Source organism: Diadema setosum, chromosome 21 (assembly GCF_964275005.1).
Source record: "Diadema setosum chromosome 21, eeDiaSeto1, whole genome shotgun sequence".
NCBI lineage: Eukaryota > Metazoa > Echinodermata > Echinoidea > Diadematoida > Diadematidae > Diadema > Diadema setosum.
Window position 1 is genome coordinate 2,268,051 of NC_092705.1, and position 22,319 is coordinate 2,290,369.

Here is a 22,319-nt window from a genome sequence, read left to right on the forward strand (position 1 = left end):
TTTCTAACTGTCATGCATTGTATTGGATTGTCTCAAGTGATCTCATTTCCAACTAGATTAACCCGAAATTCTGCTTCCTTGATTGATCATTTGTATACAAATATGGATATGTTTAATATACATGCAGGTGTTATCGAGGCTGATGTTTCAGACCATCTTCCAATCTTTACTGTCTTTGAAAGTATGTTTTATTTTAAAAGTATCGTCCCAACTTTTGGGAAAGTTGTACGATCGTATAAACATTATGATGTCGATTTATATTGTTTAGACTTAGCCAATGCTAGGTGGGATTTTGTGTATAAGTGTAAAGATGTTAATGATGCATATTCTGTATTTTATGGTATATTTCGGGAAATATGTGATGAACATGCTCCATTAAGAAAGAACAATAGTACTAGTCATTCAAAATGTTACCCTAAAAATCCATGGGTAACAAAGGCGATTTTAAAATCAATTAAAAAGAAACACAAATTGTATAAAAAGTATAGGTCATCAAATTTTGATCTAAAATATGAAAGGGAGTACAAGGTATATCGAAATATTCTAACTACTGTTTTGAAAATGCCAAACGGGTTTATTATAGTAGTATGTTTAATGATAATAAGCAAGATTCGGGTAAAACATGGAAAATAGTCAATGAGTTGTTAAATCCTGGTAAAGAACATACTGCAGGTTTAGAAATTGAAGAATTGGAGGTTAATAAAGTTGACGAAGTTAAATCTGTTTTTTTCTGCAAAAGAAATAGCAGAAGAGCTTAATGACTATTTTGTTACTGTAGGACCAAAGTTGGCCACTAAGATTCCTGAAACACAAATTAATCTAAAGAATTCTTGGGGGAAAAGAATAATAAATCGTTTTGGGGGAAAAGAATAATAAATCGTTATTTTGGAGGCCAGTTACAGAGAAAGAAGTGTTCGATATTTTATTCGCATTAGACTCTAAGAAATCACATGGATATGATAATTTACCAGTAAGATTATTAAAGGATGCAGCAAGTTTTGTTTGTAAGCCATTGCTTTACATTTTTAATTTGTCCTTAGAAACTGGAATTTATCCTCAAGCCTTAAAGATAGCCAAAGTAACACCAATATCTAAAAAAGGACCAAAATCGGACCCTGGAAATTACCGACCTATCTCCGTTCTGCCAATAATTGGAAAGGTTTTAGAGAAAATTGTAAATGATAGACTGGTTGATTTTTTTGAGTCCGATGATATTTTTTATAAACACCAGTATGGCTTTCGTAAAAGATACAGTACGAAATTGTCTTTAATTGATCTTGTAAATACACTAATGACATCACTTGATGAAGGAAAAGTAACACTTGGTATCTTTATAGATTTTAAAAAGGCTTTTGATACGATAAATCATGATATTCTTCTATGTAAACTGGCTCATTATGGTGTTCGTGTAATTCCACTTCAATGGTTTGCTGATTATCTGTCCAACAGATCTCAGCTGCTATCTTATAGAGGAATGGTCTCGACACCGAAGACTATAACTTGTGGTGTCCCGCAAGGGTCAGTTTTGGGGCCAACACTCTTTTTGATATTTATAAATGATTTGCCACGCTCTTGCTCTTTCTTTAAATTCAGATTGTTTGCCGACGATTCAAATATTTTTCATACTTATGCTGCTCGCCAAAAAGAAATAGATGTGAATGAAGTAAATGAAAACCTGCACAAAGTTCAAGCATGGTGCAATGCCAATAAGATTACAATCAATTTAAAGAAAACAAATTATATGGTAATCAGAAGAAAACGCCAGTTAGTTTCGATGAGGGGTGCAATAAAACTATCTGACACAGACATTGATGAAGTGAGTGTTGCATCCTTTATCGGAACTCAGATTGATTGCCATCTCACTTGGAAACCTCACATTCAATTGGTAAATAAATGTGTTCGAAGGAAAGTAGGTGTATTGTATAAATTAAGACAGTATGTTCCGCAGCGCATTCTTGTGCTTTTGTATAAATCTTTTATACAACCACACATATTATATGGTATTGAAGTATGGGGCAGTACTTATAAATCTCACTTAAATTGTATACATATTTCTCAAAAAATGGCTCTGAGAGCTATAACATTTTCGACTTTACGAACACATTCAGAACCATTGTTCCAACGATTCAAACTTCTAGATGTTGTTAGGTTACATAAGTTCTCAGTTTTAACATTTATGTACGATCTCTGCAATGGAACTATTCCGCACCCTCTGTATGACTATTGCCAAATTGTGCATCATACTTACAGGACAAGAACAAATGAAAAAAGAATGTTGTACTTACCAAAATTTAGAACCACACAGGGACAATTTTCAATTTCTTACTTAGGACCAAAACTTTGGAACACATTGCCACGAGAAATGCGTGAACAAAGCAAAAGATCTACATTTCGTAAATGCCTTGCAGATTTCCTTCTCTAATAGATATTGTATCAAGTATAATTATTTTTCTATGTTAGAAAATATATGATGTACGTTGTATTTAAATATTAACAAACCAACCATGTAATAATTTTTCGTTGGTGTTTAGCTTTTAGTATGAAGATCAAGGTGACCAATCTCTACTAGCACGTGTGCTAACTTTTGGTTTCCTTGTTAACAACAACTTTGTAGAATTACGCTACATGTATCGCATTTAAATCTCAAATGTCTTCATTTAATCATGTTATTGTAAAGGAGTAATAGATAAGTATTTCTTTTCATATATGTATGTAAATACAATTGTATAATGATTGAAAATGTACATGTTCAAATGTTGTTGCTAATAAAACCTTCAAACTTCAAACTTCAAACTTTATTATTGATAACATTGCTCGTCTAACATGAAAAAAAAAAATGTCCAGGATACCACATTTGTGCATGATATGTAGGTCAGGTGTATCACAAATCATCCTACCAAGTAAAAAATTGGCAACAAAGCCTAAAATATAAGGAGATATCACTATTTTTATCACTAAACCCTAACTGTAGACGGTTTAATGTAGAAACAGTTTTATTATGACTATTGTTCACATTTTGTATATGTCACAACACTTAACATTAATATTACTGATTCAAATTTTTGCATTGGTTGTTTCTATCCCTAACTCATATTTTATAACTATTTTGAAGCACTACAGCTGAGTTTTTCTATCCGCAAATGGTACATAATACATTCAAAATGTGTTTGTACCTTCTTTATCTTTTCTTTTTTTCTATAGTGTATTATGATGGGGTCTACAGCCCCGCCCCTCAATCCCCTCTGCTCCTCCTCTACTCCATGTGTGTCTTCATTGTGTGTCTACGTCATAGCAGCCAAAAAGTCAAAGAAGCTGTCTACACAACATTCATCCGACCAACTGTCGAATACGCAGCGACTTCATGGGATCCGCACACACACAACGGAACATACACAAGCTTGAGCAGGTTCAGAGAAGTGCAGCTCGATTTGTCACGGGCGACTTCGAAAGATCTAGCAGCGTCACAGCCATGCTGGATCATCTCAAGTGGCCTCCGGTGCAGGAACGTCGCTCCCAAAATCGTCTGCTGAATAATAAATAAAATGATGATGTATAAGATCAGATATCACTTGGTTGACATCCATTGGCAGACTTACCTGACCCAGCTCTCAACATCTACCAGAGGACACTGTTCCCGATTCACTATCCCCCACACCAGGAGTACTACAGCGTATGCCAACTCATTCTTCCCACGCACCATCCGGGACTGGAACAGCCTGCCTGTTGATCCTGCCACATACCCATCCCTCATCGCCTTCAAAACTGCGCTGAGGGAACTCTGTAGGATGTAACTCTTCATCCAGAGATTATTACTCGCACCTGTAAATATTTTTCACCTGATTTCAAATTTCTGTTGCCCCGGTGCAGCGTATGCGCATGTTCTCGCAGTGCGTTCATCCTCGACCATTTGAGGGCAGCACTTTATCGGAGTAACAAAAAGAAGAAGAAGAGATGGATCAACTCGTCCTCCGCACGTGCTGTATGGTTGTGCACTAAAATCTTTGATGCGTTGATCTTTTGAACTCCAGCGCACACGCTCCCCGCCCGCCTGCTGCACGGGGCGCGCGGGGCCGGGCTAAGCTTGCACTTGCTGCAGGAGAGCCGAGAGGATCGGGACGCACCTATAGCGAACAGGTGCAGGTGTTGTAAATGTTTGGTGCTACTACGAGTACTTGGTCTGGAATACTAGAATCTAGACTCTATTCTGACTCGTGAACGGTATTTTAATTTTTAAACCGAATTCCGTCCAATTTAGAACCGTTCTTTCCGTCAACAGAATTCGAAAACAGAACAACTTCATTATCGTGTGAGTCTGCCTACAAAGACTTAGGCGTGTGGGACTGTGGTCTTCGGCAGGTGAGCGACATGGACCTACTAGGTCCATGGTTTAGACGTTGAGAGCGGGTATGGTGCTGAAAGGAGAGACAGTATGATTTCTTGTGAATATTCCTACTGCCGAATGCTGTTGAGTGTCAATTAATAGACTTTAAATCACTAAATATAGAAAGAACTCGATGTGCGTGGTGTGGATGCTGTGGACTGTCTAGTGTCTGTGAGCTTCTGACCGTGATTCGGAGTGTAACACAGCTGTGCAGTGTGAGAGCAGTTTATTATCCTTTGTACTCTCATAAAACTACACATGCATCAGTATAGACTAGATCTATAGGCATAGCATCATCAGTATGACTGCCTCAGTATTGCAATTCTTCCACTGTGATGATCATAAACAAAGATAATTAAGTGCACCAGAGTCGGGGCAGAGAGCACAGCGGACTCTTGTCAAGAGTCCGTTCAAGGGCTCGTGCTCGAGACTGTATGTGAATTATCCTTATTTAGTTGCCCCTGCATCATGTGCAAGTGCATAGGGACCAAGCCAAGGACAAGGTTTATATTCATTCATGATTTTCACATATTTTTTATGCAACATGCACAATTTCAAATTGTAACCCGCCTCTTGCCTTACATTCCATTTTGAGCTTCTCTCAGACATTTTCCCAACGTGATTCTTAAATTCTCGCTATCACTCTCCTTACTGAAAAAAAAAAATAATAATAATAAGACAAATATTGGATGTTATTGGCTTTAAGTAACAAAGGTAGTTTAATCTTCATTGTAGTCCATGGATTACATTGTACATGGTAGTCCTATGTACAATTTGACTGCAGAAATAAGCATCATTTATAAACATCTCGTCCACAAACACCCAATACTGAATCTTTCCCAGTGCTTACATCCTCCGAGTGGGACAAGATGCTTCGACCCAGCAAGGTCTCCCTGATCTAGCGATCTTGACCAAGGTGTCAACATGGGTAACTGGCAGTGCATTGGTAATGATACTGGAAGGGCCCTTTGAATGAACAGTGGTATTACTGAAAAGGCTCCCCTGGGTTAAAAAAAAAAAAGAAAAAAAAAAAGAAGACTTTAGCATTATATCATTTTTAATCCTTGTCGGCGCAAATATTTATGTAGTCATGCTAACAAATAAAAACAGTCTCTGGGCTCAGAGGTACTTTGCTGTGTGAGCTGTAACTTACTTTGCATCTTGCTGTAAAGCATAAGAGCCCTGAAAAGAATCATTGTAATTATCTTGTTAATTTTGTGAAGGTATTGGTTTGTGCACATTGTATACTTTACTTCAATTTTCAAATGTCATATGTGTCCACTGTATACCCTTTGTCTCCGAATGCAGTCTGTAGCATGTCACACAGACAACAATGGCAGCTTACAGACAGCACATTACAAGAGTTATCAAAAGATTGACCACAGCGCAGGGACTCACTCCTCGCAGTGGCAGTACTTCTTCTCGGGGTGTTGCAACATGGTCACCACTGGGATCTGCCTTCAACACCAAGGCCAGTCGGAAGCTCGAAACATCAGGGAAGAATGTGGTAAGGTTGTGTTTAGAGATCAGTACAGTAAGGAGATGAGGAAACCGCACATTATCACAGCTTTGCTTTGATTTAAAGTCCTGTGAAGGGTATATCACATATTGGGGAAAATAATGGAAAAGAGACTCCTAGGCCACCATTTTGAAAGGGAAATTATTATCTTGATATTCCTTAAAGGCATAATTTACCATTTGCAGATGAAAGCATTAGTGCTATGAAATAGTTCTAAAATGTGAGTTAGGGATAGAAACAACCACTGTCAAAATTTGAATCCGTATGATCGATGTTAAGTGTTGTTAAATACACAAAATGTGAACAATAGTTATAATAAAAAATTTTCCAGACTAAACCGTATACAGTTACGGTTTATTGAGAAAAACCCTAATATCTCCTTATATCTTAGGTTTTATTGCAAATATTTCATATGGTAGGATGTTTTATGATACAACAGACCTACACATATGCATCAAATATGATATCTTGAAAATTTTTGAAATCACTGCTCCCAAAGGTAAACTGGACCTTTAATGTGAATGAAGATGGTTTCCGTACTCCCGGTCCCAATTGATAATATACTTCATGACATGTACTTGTGGTGTATTTCAAGCTGTGGACAAGCACCTTCATTGTAGGTATTTTGTGTAGATGATTATTGTGATAATTACTGAAATTGAGTAGTTCAGTCTATATATTTAATGATTGTTTGTATTTCAGGGTTCACAAACTTCAATTGGTACCTGAGAAAGCTACATTTTGTAAGGAATGCCAGTGAACATTGCCCAGACTTGTCAGGAGAACATGTAGGGTTGCTTACAGAGCAGTGGGAGTATGGGGCCCCTACACCTGACACCTATATACATTATTCTGTCCCCCATATTTATGCATACACTGATCAGTGCAAGTGCATACAGTGAGATTCATGATTAACTCATTGCTACAAAATGAGAAGGAATGTAAATCAATGATTTGTCGGTTGCAGAAAGTTGTCACCTGGTGTCTGTGCCCTATCAGCAAGGGAAGTATTAGTAATTTCTTGTTCTCTTGTGTATTCTGTCATCTTTTAATATTCCAATTCGTAATTCTTCACAATTTTCAGGGCCTATTTGGAATGCCAGAACTGACGAGACCAGAGGGCTTCTTTGAAGCACAGGAGAAGTCCTTGGCAGAGGTCAATGACCTTTTGCAACAGGTCATTCACTCCCAGCCATGTCCAGAAATTGTGGTCATCTTTGATAAACTCTCCGATGCCCTGTGCAGGGTCGCTGACCTGGTGAGAAAAGTTTGTGGTTTTTTTTTTCCTTGTCCTTGTAATACATTCATCTTCTTGTTTGTGGTCTGTCTGTCTGATCTGTCATCTTGAGTTTTATGCAATGAAGACTGCGTCCTTCAACCAGGACCTGGCAGCAGGGGTGAGGCTACGGAGGGCAGTCCATCCTCCCGCCAGGCGATGGATGGTGCAGTCCTCTACCAGGTGATCTGCTGTCTGTATTTCCCCGCAGTCGCATCTGTCTGTCTCTGAAAGTTTCCACATATATACTAGATACATTGGGATAAGTGTTGGTATGGATGATATCATTTGCGTCAATTATCGTCTTCATAACTGATGTCTGAGATATGATAGAGTATTAGTAATGAGAAGAATAGAGTTTTTATTTGCCCAGGTTAGCCTCACCAAGGATTATCATGCCCCTTCCAATACCATCAATGCAACATTGCTGAATTAAAGACTTGCCTAAAATTCTTTTCCAGTCTGATTTTGTGAGGATAGCACACCCAGACGAAAACTTCCGGAAAGCTGCCGAGAGTGCGTGCATGGCGGTCAGTGCCACAGTTGAGGTGTAAGTAAAGGTTCCTTGCCATCTCAGACCATTACTGTATACTCTGACAGCCTCTGAAGTGAAATAATCCCATTGGTTGCATTTCGTATCAATTCCAACAGCAATATTTACATAACACAGACTCCCTAATTGTTCAGGCATACCATTTTTCCAGTATACAAAAGGACATTTTCTCTAATAATGCTTTCATGATGAGAGGTTCAAGTGTAGTGATCGTGAATCATCATGCTCCAAATGATTCCTGGTACAAGCATCGGTTGTCGAAACAGGAAAAGGGATTGGGAAATTTATCCTGGATTCTGACCCCAAACAAAGTCAAAATTTTTGCTACTAACAAACTTCATTTACACGGGAATTAATTATACCTGCAGTAAATGCTGTCTGTACACTCACAAATGCAGTTCACTCGCCATAATGTCTCTGCTGGGACATTTACTCAAATCAAAATCATCTTTGCTGAATAAAAGGAATCCTGCACTGATCCAGTTCTAGGGTCTAGAAATGGCTAGATTTTTAAAACGGCAATATTTTCCTGTGTCCAGGGATGTCTTCTGTCAAGAATAGTAGGGAAATATTATCATACCTAACAACAGAAGCAAAATGACTTGGTACTTGATCAGGGTGTTTAGACGCAACAAATTTATACTAGAACGGTATAGCTATACCAAAATAGTATAGCTATATGATGAATATATATGTCTGAATGCTGACTAACGAAATGACATATAACGAACCGACATATAACGAAACAACGGTCAGAGCATCGTTTCGAACTAGAACTCGATAACGAATCAGCATTCCATCATGTCCATTTTGCGTCTGAACGCATGACGACCATAGAACGGTATAACTGGGCAGGGCATAATGGGAGCGTGCACAAAAGGTTACCCCATAGCAGTGACTCCTGACCATAACAGCGTGCACAGTGGGAAACTGCACATCTATACGACATTTTCCAGAATGGTCGAGATTAGTGTCTGAATGGTCTGTCGGCCATACGTTAACGATGATTCTTTATACATCATTTCTTTATCAAGTTTTGGTATAAACTGGCTTGCGTCTGAACAGGGGGTTTGTGCTCCAGTAAGAGAGCTTGCTCGCAGTATTTTTCTCATCTGCTATTTAATTTCTTCTTTTTTCTTTCATGCAGACTCAACACTAATGTGGAGCTGCACCGGTCCTTGCGTCGCCTCCTGGACAGCACAGTGGTGATGTCATCAATGGATGAGGAGACCCAGAGGGTGGCCCAGCTGTTCATGTTTGACTTTGAGCAGAGCGGAATTCACCTGGAAGAAAGCAAGGTCAGCTGTCCCATATACCAGCTTCTTACCACTGAGTTTGTCGTTTAGCAGTAACGGTCTCAGTTCATCATGTTCAAATCTGTAAAACTTTTTTTACCAAGAGAAAGAGAAAAAAAATAACAACAAACATACAGACAAATGGAGACAAGAAAATCATTTAATTTTCTTTTGATTTTTACACTTACACCATATGTCATAGTCACATGTGGACGGAGACATGACGTAGCAAATGTTACGCCATCTGCCTTCCTTACTACATCAGTTGAATAAGGTGAAGCATCTGTATTTTCAAATCAGTTAATAGGGCTGTCTGTGGACATCGTCACATTGGAATCCTATCTAAAGCTATCAACATTTGTTGATACAATACAATTCTGAACTCATCCTGTGGTTTCATGTGTGCATGATCTTAAAGAGTTATGGCTTTATCTAATGAAAATATTGTGATTTTTCTTTGTTTCTCCATGTGAGTATGCTTCGGACAAGTCCAAAATGTGTTTTACATTCTTTTCCCATTCAACACAGCACTATTTACTATCAAAAACAGCAACAAATGTACAGAGCAATGCAAGTGTAGACCTTATGCATGAGAATATAATTCTGAATTTACTGTGGGTCACGTGCTGGGTTAGACAGTATTCAATCTGTCGAGGCTGAATAGGAATAAAGATTTTAATTGTGGTATTGTATATGTCTGTTTTCTTTCTTTGCAGAGAAAGCAGTTTGTGGCGCTGAACGAGGAGTTGCTGACACTTGGTAGCCACTTCCTCCACAACACCCAGGTGGGGCACAGTGTTGCGAAGAGAATGCTCCCCCAACACCTCCACTACTGCTTCACAGTGGATGGAGACAACGTGACAATCAATTCTCTCAACAGCGACAGTCCCAACGACTTCGTAAGTGGATAGAAAATCTAATGCATACGGCGAATATTTCATGAGGTTTTTGTTTTTTGCGAATTTCTTGAGTCGGGTGCTATTCGCTAATTCAAAAATACACAAAAGTGTCAACTCTCATCCTGACACGACTGTGATGTGCATGTATACATTTCTACGTTCAGTTCAGTATTCCACAATCGCGAATTTAACCACTTGCAAAATTGTCAGGAAGTCCGGATTCGGAAAAAATTAGAGTCGCTAAATATATGGCGTATACCTCATGTACTTTGGCTAAATTTCTTGTAGAAGCTCTTGTGCAGTACAGGCAACTCCCATTATAACAAAGTCCTTAGGATTAGCTGTTTTCTTTTGTTCTACAGAAATTGTGTTATATTCAAATGAATTAGATACATAAAGATATTTAGAAAATAATTACACCTGAATTTCCAATTTGTTGTAATGAAATTTCTTAATAACCATGTTTAATATAATGGAAATGTGCTGCATATGTCCATTTGTACATGGCAACATGTTTTTGCTCGAACAAAACTTGTCATACAGAGCAACCAATTTCATACTTGCCAACTAGTAAGATTTTATCAGATTCAGTAAGATTTTTTATGTAAAAAATAGCAAAATCAGATTTTCTGTCAGAGAAATCAGATTTTTAAAGAATATTTAGATATACCTTTCATGTGTATTTTCTGAAGATTTGACCGAAAGTAAAATTTTTAACTTCAGTTTGCATATAAAATAAGATTTTTGCAATCCACGAGTAAGATATTTCATCTTGAAATGTTGGCAGGTATGCAATTTGTCTGTTGGTACCCTATAAATTTTGTTTCTTTGTCCAAAATAAGAAAACATAGTGTTGACATTAAATAAATTATTTCGACAAAGCTGATGTCTGTTCTTTGCACTCTCCCATTTTTTAACAAGTTTGTTTTTTATTCTGCATCAGTACAATGGTTCATCTGCAGAGATTCTTCTCTCTTTTTTGTTATATTTGCAAAGCATTTTTTTTTTTTCATTCTGTTTGATTTCAAATTGTCACTGAAAATGAGTATCTTCACATGCAGCTATATCGATATTTATGCAGTTTGATATGTTTCTAATGGGTCAGAAAAAGAGACAGAACAGGTACGTGTATGAAATGGAACTCATTGATTCATCTTGCAAACTGTCTACCCAAGCCAGACCTATAATAATTTGTGCCTGTTTGGTGCTGCTGTACAGGTGCGTGAGGCAGCCTACAAGATCTACCTGCACCCAAACAGGGACCAGTCGCAGATTCTGGACCATCTTTTGTCGGGGCGCCATCGCCTCGCCAACCTCGTCGGTTTCTCCACCTGGGCCCACCGGGCCCTGAGGGGGACCATGGCAGGCAGTCCAGAGAATGTCATGGCCTTCCTTTCTTCAACTTCTCAGAAGCTCTTTGACAGGTCAGGCCAGGAAGCAAAGCCTATGTCTTTCTTCCTCATATTCTGTTCAAACCACTTTTCTTTTTTCTTTCTTTTTAATAGAAGAGATGAGTACATTTTGTTTGAGGCACAGTATTTATTATAATTATTGTTGCTGTTTTTATTCATTCATTTGGCACTTCAAAAAACCCCAAACAAACATCAAAATAATCTGAAAGAAAGTAATATGAAAATGTTAAATAAAACAATCAGGCTTCCCCTGATGTGCGTACACTATGTACTTTGTATTTTAAAGACTTTACTTTGTATTTTAAACATTTTGGAGGATCTTCTTATTGTACTTTTACAAATATCTTATTTACAAGTACTTTCAGTCACATTTACTCTGAAATCTGAGAGTCAAATATTACATGTCTTTGCACTCAACACTCAAGCAGACTACTGTAAAAGTGGAAATTTTCGCGGTGTTGAAATTTTCGCGCATTTCGCGCAACCAGAAACTAGCGCGAAAATAAAAACACGCGAATATTTTGGCTTGCCATACGTTCCTGTGCGTGATGTCTTGATTCCGCGGAATTAAAAACACGCGAAACTCTTCTGACCCAGCCTAGCGCGAAAAATTAGTCACGCGAAAATATCCACTTTTACAGTATTTGCGTACATATGAATGTGATGGTTGAATATTCATTATGTGTTCAAGCATAGGGTTTTTTTCTATTCATTCGCAGAGTTGAGACAGAACTGAGTGAATTGAGGAAAGTAAAAGCTCGGTGTAATCCAACTTCTTCGGTAAGTTCGTGTAAGATTGCATCACAGCCTCTCATGTGCTGAGAATATTAGTAATGATAGATACGGTGCATTATAAATGTACTTAACTATTATTATTATAACATTTTCAAGCATAAACATAGTAAATGTAGTACTGTTTATGAATATCCCAGTGATAGCTTTAACTTACGTATTTCAAAACATACTGGTCTTGAAGCCCAGTCCTGCGTGTAGAAAATGTTGTTATAATTGCAATTACACTACGTCAAACCTGTGTATAGCAGCCACCCAAGGGAGACAAAAAAAGTGGCTGTTATGGACAGGTGGCTGCTTTAGACAATGTATGTACATATTTTATGCATTGAACAATGCTTTTATTAGAACTGTTCCATGAAGTGTATACACTAGCTCCATGATTATTCCAAATGAGCATGCATGTCCAGCAAACAAGCTTTTCACAAGTGCATTTGGTACTATGCCTGAATGCATGACTGTCACTGCTGCGAAGCAGAAAAAAAAAATTATTGGTGGCCGCTAGCTGCATTAGACAAGTTCCCGCTAAGCACAGGGTCTTTAACATGGCTTCTCTCTTGGGTGAGGGGGGATTTTTCAGTGGCTGTACAGTGCACTCCCGTTATAACGAACATGGTTATAACGAAATTCCGGTTACAACGAAATAAAATTTATGGCCGCAACATTATCAACTCTATGTATTTTTATTGTTTATTCATTCGGTTATAACGAAATTTCATTATAACGAAAGAAAACTGCCGGTCCCGAGGACTTCGTTATAACGGGAGTCCACTGTATATGGCAGGTGGACATGAAGGCACATTTGACTGCACTTTTAGAATACAAGAAGTCCAAACATATTTCAAATGCTCATACATTATCTACCAGGTATTCTGTTGATACATCACATTGATATCCAGACTGTCCGTATTTACTTTGCTACTAGGAAATCTTCGCCTGGGACCCACCATTCTACATGGGTGCCACACGGAGTGAAAGGTAACAACTGAAAAATAATATCTTTTAATCACTTCAAGATCTTGCAAGTACCATATTTGCGTGATATCCCCTTCCATTATCAATGGAAAATGCCAAGTTAAATTGTGCCTTCTTCAAAGACTACTACTCATTGTGATTTTCATATATCTCCAGATATTGTATATAGACTTCAAAATCCCAGGAGTGTGTATTCTAACTACTGCATACTTATGATTGTTGTCTTTATATGTCATTTAGAGACTAAAATGCCAAATTCATAAAGGCATTTTCAAGCAGTTCATGAATTATGGAAATTTCAGTTATGGAAATGCATGAGACAAACTACCTATGCAGACAGACATACAATAATAAGTACACACTAAGATGGGCATAGCATGTTTATTCTGTCTTTGTTTGATCTATGGATTTGATTTCAAAATTTAAACCAGAGATTCTATTTTTCTCTGGTCACTTTGAGTGATGTTGCCATGACTTGAATTTTGCTTTTTGATATGGATTAAGGTACTTCTGCTCATTCCAAATTCTAGAGGACACGTGTGCATTCAGAAATACAAGTTTACAGAGAAAAACTCGGTTATTGTATGAACAGTTGTCAGATCTATGTCATTCCAGTAATTGAATCACTGTGGCATCCAAATTTCAGCATACACTGTACCTTCATATTGAAATGGTGTTGGTGAGCTCTGGCATTTCTTCATTCCATTTTCAGGTTTGCCATCAGTCCCTCAGACTACACACCCTACCTCTCCCTCGGAGCATGCATGGAAGGTCTGCAGGTCATTGTGGGCAGACTCTATGACATAGAGCTGGAGAATCTACCACCCGAGCACGGGGAGGTGTGGGCTCCAGACGTGCTGAAACTGGTGAGAATGTGCTGTGCAGTGATTTCAGTTCAACTCTGTGGTGCAGTTCTAAAGGAGAAACCCCTCAACTGCATCACAATATTGGTCTGGAATGGAAGTTGACCCTTGAGATTTGTTGTCACTTTGTTTCCATGACATAACATGATTTACCTTAGTGATACTGTTCATTTTCTGTCATTAGTCTCCTGTTTTCAGGGAGGTGTGTGGCACAGACCATTACTCTTGCTTCTCGTCCACTCCACCCCCCCCTTAGTGAGAAGTGAAGTATAGTAACTCAGTATTCACATGCACTAGTAGTTGACATTTCAATTCAATTCACTTTGAATTGAATTTACAGATTGATTTGTATTTTCATATTGGGAAAAGCATAAGGACATACAACATTCGCTGCACTACTCATAAAGGCACCATTTAACCCATTTAGGATTGACTGATTTTGCTATAACATGTATTTCCCATAGACACCTGCCTGTGTCTTCTCGGGACTCGTCTTCAACGGGTTAATATTACCACTTGTTAAAGCCCCGTCACATTAGACACTAAGTTTGACACATAAACCTGCACATAACACTGTAACGTACATATCCAAGTCCTGATTTAATAGTGGCAGTTGTATTATGCTGTACTGTTACGCCTTCCACCGAGACCGAGCCTCCTGTGTGACTGCAGTATTGATTGCACAGTTGTTTTCCTTGTGTGTGTCCTACTCTGACAGGCAGTGAAGCACAAGGAGGAGGGTCTGCTAGGCTACATCTACTGCGACTTCTTCGACAGGCCAGGCAAGCCGCACCAGGACTGTCACTTCACCATCCGAGGGGGAAGACTCTTGGACGACGGCACCTACCAGCTGCCCAGGATCGTCCTGGCCTGCAGCTTGCCGTGAGTTTTCCCCTCCTGGAAACTTCTTTCCTTCTCATCTTTTTCTTCTTCTTCTTCTGTGAGAATGACCACAATCAGCTTGCTGATTACTCTGTCACTTTCGGGAGGTCTAATGGCCACCGCACACTACACGATCAGACTGGTCTTAAAGTCTTAAGCCAAGCTGGGTCTTAAGGCCAGTCGTACGACCGGACACAGCACACTATACGACCCGACTGTAAAGCGCGCGCAGTGCGCACTGCGTGAGCTTGCATTTTACTGCATTGTGAATGGCTGAAAGCTCCCGACTGGTCGTAGAAATTCAACATGTCAAATCTCTACGACTGGCGCTAAGACCCAGTCGTACGACTAGAAAATGGCAAGACTGTGACGTCACACTTCTAGTCTTAAGGTCTTAAGACCGGTGAATCGGGGCAAAATCGTGTAGTGTGCGGCGGGCTTAAAGGGTGTGTACAGTTCTGGTCGAGGTGAAGATTTAGCTGTTAACGTTTTGTGAGATATTCAGAAACCACTCTATAGATGTGAAAGAGCATGCAGTTCTAAGGGGTATCAAAAGTTTATTCGATGAAAATCAGTTTTGAAATGGCCGAGATATCCAAAAACAAAGTGAAACAAAGAGATACTAATAAAGTTGGGGCATGTCGCCTTTTATTATTAGCACTTTTTTGGATATCTCAGCCATTTGAAAACCAATTTTCATCAAATAAACGTTGAATCCTTCTTAAAATAACATGCTCTTTCATATTTCATAAAAGGCTTTTCATTATCTCACTTAGAAATGTTCAAAACATGAATCCTTACCTCAACCAGTACTGTACAGTCCCTTTAAGTTGCACTAGTCTTCAAAAGGTTCAAGTAGTTACAGAAACCCTCCTCACTTTTCCTGTCTTGGACTCTTGCACACAAGCTTGAATATCACTAGAAAGCTCAGAATACAGGTTTATGTCTGTATGCAATCACGGAAGACAAGGTCTTTTATCAGTTTTGACAAGTACATGGCAAGCCAAAACAGATATTGCTGGACCTAACATTTCATTAGATTACTGTGATGCATTGTCTCGCAACAGATCCTAAGCTACTTTCGAATGTCATTCCTTTATACGTGTCGTTGCCATAGCTTGTGGATATTTAGGAGATTGTTTTGTTTTGTTTAACCCATGAGTCCAATTCATTTTACATTTATAACATTTTCTTCCTTCAATAAGATGAACTTTATACAAAAGTTCTGTTAGTTTTGTATGTAATGAAGAAGTATGTCCTGTTCAATGACATTTTGTTCTCTTTAATTGTTAAGAAAGGTGTGCCATGGAAATATTACCAGCACCTTTTCCTGTGAAAGCAGTGCCCCAATCTATCCCAGTCTGGATTACTTTGCAAATTTTCATCATATCATAAACTGTAGGCATTTGAAGAAATCTTGTTATCGCATGATGTGGCTTTCTGGCAATTAATTTTGCAATTTTAAAGGACAGTGTGATTGATGTGCCAGTTCTAAACATTTCAATACCTCCGTGGTGACCACGTACAGAATTTGGAGCTCAATATGAGCCATTCAGATAACATGAACAACATTGTTGCAATAAAAGAAGGAGAAAATTTTACCATCTTGTACTGGCAGAGAAGACAATTGTATGACAATTGGACAATGAACAGAGCTAGGAAGATTCTGATAATAACCAGTTTCTGATCGTTTTATGTACAGATCCTCCAGACCAGGGTCCCTACCTCTACTTACACATGGGGTAAGTTTCTGAAAGCCAGCATTTGAGAGCTTTTGTCTGCTTCTGTGTCTTATTTCTGTGCTCACAAGATTTTTCATTCTTAACCATCCTTCCAGAGTCCCATAAAAATGATAATAATCATTATGTGCTCTATAAATGGCACTTATTATCATTATCATATGTGACTCAATGAAAGGTCAACTTAGGTTGAATTGTTTGAATTGCTGTACTCATGTCACATGCTGCTGTTGAAGCAGCAAAGTCAAGTCTTTGAATATTGCAAGGGTACTTCTGTCATAAAGTAAATGCATAGAACTCTGTATCAGTATCTAAAGATGTTATTCACAGCAGTTTGTAGCTACAAGAAGAGGTGGTTAAATCTTGTGATGGTTTCCCGTCTCATCTATTTCTTTATTTGTTTGTTTCCATTATTTTTCTTTCCAGATGATGGAGAACCTCTTTCATGAATTTGGCCATGCACTCCATTGTAAGTTGACATTGGATATCTGTTAATCTCCAATAATCATACTCTTCTTCAAATTCTTGAAATTCTTCCGTCGAGATGTTTTCATTGCAACTGATTGACAAATTGCCCTACATCGACGTAAATAAGCACTGAATCAATTCAGTGCTTATTTACGTCGATGTAGGGCAATTTGTCAATCAGTTGCAATCATACTCTTTGTACATATAATGTATGTAGGTGTAATGTAATGACCCATAATCCTGATTTCCAAGCTTACCCTACATCCACCGTATTTCATCCAGAAAACACCCTGTGGCATCAAAGTATCATGGATATGATCTCTAGCTCAAGCAAAATCCGTATGAAATGAATGCAAATGTCTAGATTGATTACTGTACTTTTTTATGACACCTCATGTTGCCTTGGAATGGCGGTCCAATACTCACAACGCTTGTTTATTTTATAGTCAACTCTTGTCCAAAGGCATGACATCGTCTTGCTTTTTTATTGTGGTGCTGCAGTCACATGTTTCTTGCTCTAAATAATCACTCTATAAGCATAATATAGATTTGATCCGTTATCTCACATCGAAACTTTTTAATTGGCTATTATTTGCTGTGTGTTGTATTCCTTGATCTTGAGGTGGGAAAGTGCTAAGATGCATTTCATTTCAAACAGCATATTTTGATTTAGTTTCAAACAGTGATGGTGCTTACTGGTGATGGTACATCAGAGTTTTGTCTTCTTTTTTCTTCCCTGATGTTTTGTATGCCTCAATGTCAAAGAAAGTTGCATTCTTGTGTACTGAAAGCTCTAATATAATTTCTTGGATGCTCAGGAAAGAGGCATCATACATGTGTAGGAAGCACCTTGAAATGAATGGTTCATTTTTCCCGGGATATTTCTTTTTGTATGTTATTCTTATTTACAATACATCACAAAGTTAGTGCAACGAAATATATAATCATCCATTCCATTTGAGTAGAATAGATACTGTAAAACGAGGAATGTTTGCATGCATTTTAATTTTGTGAGAGCCAAGATTCCTGAAATTAAAATGCACACAAAAGTTCTTGTTTACACTATATGCATTGAATGTTTAGAGGCAACTCGCAAAAACTTCATACAGCGAAAAAGGCCATTGGCTCCATTTCGCGAAAATTTCATGCCACAAAAATATTGTGTTTTACAGTAGCGATGAACTGAAAGTTCTGTGATATTGGACATTTTCGTGCACAGCAGTTTTTAGGTTTGTAGGCGTAGTATAACAAATTTACTTTTGTTAAACTTTTCTGTATAGCTAGAAACTTGCATAGTAATAAACAAATTTGCACCTTATATTTTCCAGCTAGTTTTTGTAAAGCAAAATGTCTGAAAATTTCCGTGCCTCGAATTGTCCATGCATGAAAATTTCCACACCACAAATTCTTCATGCCTTTATTTTGTTTCAGGTAACCAAATTTTAATTTTACAGCTTGTTTATTGAATAATTTACACAGATTTAAAAAAAAAGAAAAAAAGAAGGAATCGATAAGGAGGTATTTAGCATAAGCTGATACATGCTTTATTCACTGGCAAGTATAAGTACATAATTCTGATAAGATGTGTATTATGCTGACGGAACCGCCTGCCTCTTTCCCCAGCCATGTTAGGCCGCACCCGCTACCAGCATGTGACGGGGACGAGATGCTCCACCGACTTTGCTGAGGTTCCTTCCATTCTCATGGAGTATTTTGCCAACGACTATCGAGTGCTGAGAGAGTTTGCCAGACACCATCAGACGAATGAGGTATCAGATAGCTTGTCTGTAGAAGAAAAATATGATAGAGGGAACGAGAGATAGAGAGAACGAGAGGAAGAGGTGGAGAGAGAAAGAAACAAAGAAATTTATGGAGGTGGTTTGATGTTAGAAATAGAGAGGCATAGAGAGAAAGGGAATGGAAGAAAAGGAAAGGGATGAAGGAGTTTTCAAGTCAGAGGAAGAGAAAGAAAGGGAGAAAGCATTGGGAGGAGGTTTCAAGTAAGAAAAAGGAGTATTGAGAAAGAGAGAAGGAGAAAGAAAGAAAGAAAGTGATGGGAGACAATAGAGGTAAGAAAAGATATGGCTAGAGAGAGAAGGATTAAGGGAGAGGAAGTCTTACTACTACGTACACCACTACTGCTGCCACCACCACTATTACAACCACCAGTACTACCACCAGTACTACCACCACCATTATTAACACCACCAGTCGTACCACTACCACTATTACCACTACCAGTACTACCACCACCAGTACTACGTACCACCACCACTATTACCACCACCATTATTACCACCACCAGTGCTCCCACCACCAGTATTACCACTACCAGTACTACCACTACCAGTACTACCACCACCAGTACTACCCGACCAGCACTACCACCACCACCACTACTACTTACCGCCACTGCTACCAATACCACAACTACCACCACCACCACAACTACCACAAATATTTCTTCATATGTAGACTTAAAACAAAGTCTTCTTCAAAGAAATATTTCCTCTCTTCAGTTATGGTTGCTAAGTGCCCAATCTGACCTTTTCTCCCCCCCCCCCCCACCCCCGACCATCACTAGACTCTGCCAGAAGAGATGATCACGAGGTTGTGTCAGTCCAAGAAGTTTGGGTCTGCCTATGAGATGCAGACCCAGGTGTTCTACTCCATCCTGGACCAGGTGTTCCACGGGAACCACCCCCTTGGGAAGCCGACGATTGACATCCTGGCCGACATCCAGAGGCAGCACTCCAGTATCCCCTACGTCCAGGGCTCCGTAAGTCCTTTACTAACTGCATCCCTCTGTCTCCTTTGGTTGACTTTGCCTGCATTGTCCCATAAGGCATGTCTTCATCAGCCCGAAGTTCAAACTAGCGGGATATTTTGCGGTCTGGGAAAATAGCCCGACACTGCGAATGTGCGTCTTCATCAGCTCGAACAGCCCGCTTGGGGAAATTAGCCCGAAATTTGATGCATGCATACTTTCTATCATTACTCTGCTTAGCCCACGGTTTGAAAGTGGATTTCCTCGCTCAGAATCTCCTATACTCTTGAATGGGATATCAATAACGCTAATTCACGAACTAGCCCAAGATTTCCTGGGATATTTTTCTGACCAAATAGCGTGCTATTTGTGTCTTCACCACACAAATAGCGCGCTATTTTGACATCGGGCTAGTTTTAACCGCAAAATAGCGCACTGTTTTGAAACTTCAGGCTGAGAGAGACATGCCTATAGCAAGCATGTTGAGATGTCAGTTTGTGGGGGTCAAGGTTTCATAATGAAGATTACCTTGTAACATAGGAACTCTGACTGACACTCCCTTGAGGTAAAACAACCAGATTTATCAAAGGTTATGTAACCAACATGGATTGTGTATTGTGACACTGTTATTCCTCATTGCTTCTTAAAACCTATGAAGGTACAGGATTTGAAGCTCGAGGCATCCTGTTGTAATGTCACTTTCCACTAGCAGGATAAATTTTGTGAAAACTGACTTCTTGCAAAAAGTACACTCACAGACTTATTAAGGTCAAATATCCTCAAAGTACCTTTAAGTGTCCTACTGGGTAAATGTGTTTTCTTTTTTCATAAACATGAAATGTTTGTCATACTCTTCACCGGATTCGATGAAATATGAAAGAAAAATAGACAAGAGTCTGGGACAAAACTTGATATTGTGATGCCAGGTTGACAGCAGAGCTACAGTAGTTTACACTTTTCTTGAGGAAAAGAGTTTTCTATATGATCTCTGTTTCTTGTTCCCTTTCCACAAGTAGGCGTGGCATCTTAGGTTTGGCCACCTGGTGGGCTACGGGGCCAAGTACTACTCATACCTCTACTCCAGAGCAGTGGCCTCACAGGTCTGGCACAGGTGCTTTGCGGAGGATCCCCTGAGCAGGACCACCGGGGAGCGATATCGGCGGGAGATGCTCTCCCACGGGGGTGGGAAAGAACCATCCCTGCTGGTGCAGAGTGAGTATAGACCGATCGAACCTGGCAGTACATCCACCATTATTGCGGTTCCCCACATGTGCGCAAGTATGGAACACCGCAGTAATGGTAGATGTGCTGCCAGTTCAGCTCGGTCAGTGTTTAACGGAGAGATCCAAGTTCTGACAAAGTTTTCCAGGAAATGCAATGTGTGTTAGCAGAGGAATTTTTGGTCTTCCCTTTTTTTATCCTTTTTCTTCTTCTTCTTCTTCATCTCCTTCTTTCCCTTCTGTTTTTCCCTATAATAATTGGTCTTTTTTTGTCTCCTTCTTTGCCTTCATCCTTTCTTCTTTTTCTTCTTCCTCTCTTCTTCTGCTGTTTATTCTTCTTTTCTTTCTTCTTTCTTCTTCTATATTTCCAAGCACTTACGTCAAAATGGGTGCAGTGTTTAATAAGTTGCATTTACTTGAAATTATGTACCTGAACACTTTAATAGCACTCGCACTCTGCAGTTGTCAAGTGACTTCACAGCATCAGTAGTTGTTTCCTCCTGTTTCATGATTAAAGTGGTAAACTTTGGAGTAGACTTTGTCAAAAATTGTGTCATTTTTAAGCTGATATAACTTAAAATTTGAAATGCCTGTACTGTTAGAATTTCATATTCTTTCAAGTCAAGAGTGCTGCAGTTCCACATGAACACTTTCGTGTAGGTAGAGTTGTTATATATTTCCTTCTCAGTAATTTTCTATTGATATCCTTTTCTTGTCCTGCTTCAGATATGATTGGCAAGCACCTGACCTCAAGTGAACTGGTTGATGCCTTGATAACCGAAACAAACTTATGAGAAAGAGGAAGGAATTGTGATATTGGAGACTTACCTGGCACCCTGCCTGGTACAATTAAAGCCTCAGACTTTGCCAGTGCAGGATAACTATTCATCAACATGTTGATGAAGATACATCTGTGTGTATGCAACAGATATTCTTGGCAGCAGTGGGGAGCATGGCTCCTTTTCAAGGATTATCTTTACCACACAAATGACTGCCTGTGGGACTATTGACCTTTGTGTTGTTTAACCAGCAGATGCCAAGCAATGCAATTGATTGGGTAATGTCAGCCCACCGCCGGTAGACAGTATGTTCTTGTAGTATCCACTGACAACTCAGAGGAATTTCGTGCTTGATTTGACTTGACTAGAGTTTGATCATTAAAAGTGATTGTACCACGACTTGAGTTTGATCATTAAAAGTGATTGTACCACATTATGGTCTATCTGTGCAAAATTGATGTCATGGGACTCGTGTGTACAAACAGAATGGTCATTCTTA

At 39.0% G+C, this 22,319-nt stretch overlaps 1 protein-coding gene across 1 annotated transcript; it reads left to right on the forward strand.

Moving 5' to 3' along the window:
• Window positions 1-4,854: 4,854 nt before the first annotated feature.
• LOC140244248 (mitochondrial intermediate peptidase-like) lies at window positions 4,855-22,211 on the forward strand. The gene is made up of 16 exons (XM_072323882.1): window positions 4,855-5,888; window positions 6,985-7,158; window positions 7,638-7,726; window positions 8,877-9,027; window positions 9,741-9,923; window positions 11,142-11,347; window positions 12,055-12,115; window positions 13,053-13,105; window positions 13,815-13,968; window positions 14,684-14,847; window positions 16,550-16,589; window positions 17,013-17,055; window positions 18,678-18,823; window positions 19,639-19,833; window positions 20,838-21,033; window positions 21,768-22,211. The coding sequence occupies exons 1-16, from the start codon at window positions 5,715-5,717 to the stop codon at window positions 21,833-21,835; spliced, it is 2,097 nt and encodes a 698-aa protein (XP_072179983.1). The 5' UTR covers window positions 4,855-5,714; the 3' UTR covers window positions 21,836-22,211.
• The last annotated feature ends 108 nt before the right edge of the window (window positions 22,212-22,319 follow it).

What these genes read in the sequence shown, in the direction of transcription:
- LOC140244248 (XM_072323882.1), top strand. Translation starts at nt 5,715, where the DNA reads ATGGCAGCTTACAGACAGCACATTACAAGAGTTATCAAAAGATTGACC. An exon ending in GCGACAGTCCCAACGACTTC is followed by an intron (nt 9,924 to 11,141) that starts GTAAGTGGATAG and finishes GCTGCTGTACAG; the next exon opens with GTGCGTGAGGCAGCCTACAA. An exon ending in TCCCCTACGTCCAGGGCTCC is followed by an intron (nt 19,834 to 20,837) that starts GTAAGTCCTTTA and finishes TTCCACAAGTAG; the next exon opens with GCGTGGCATCTTAGGTTTGG.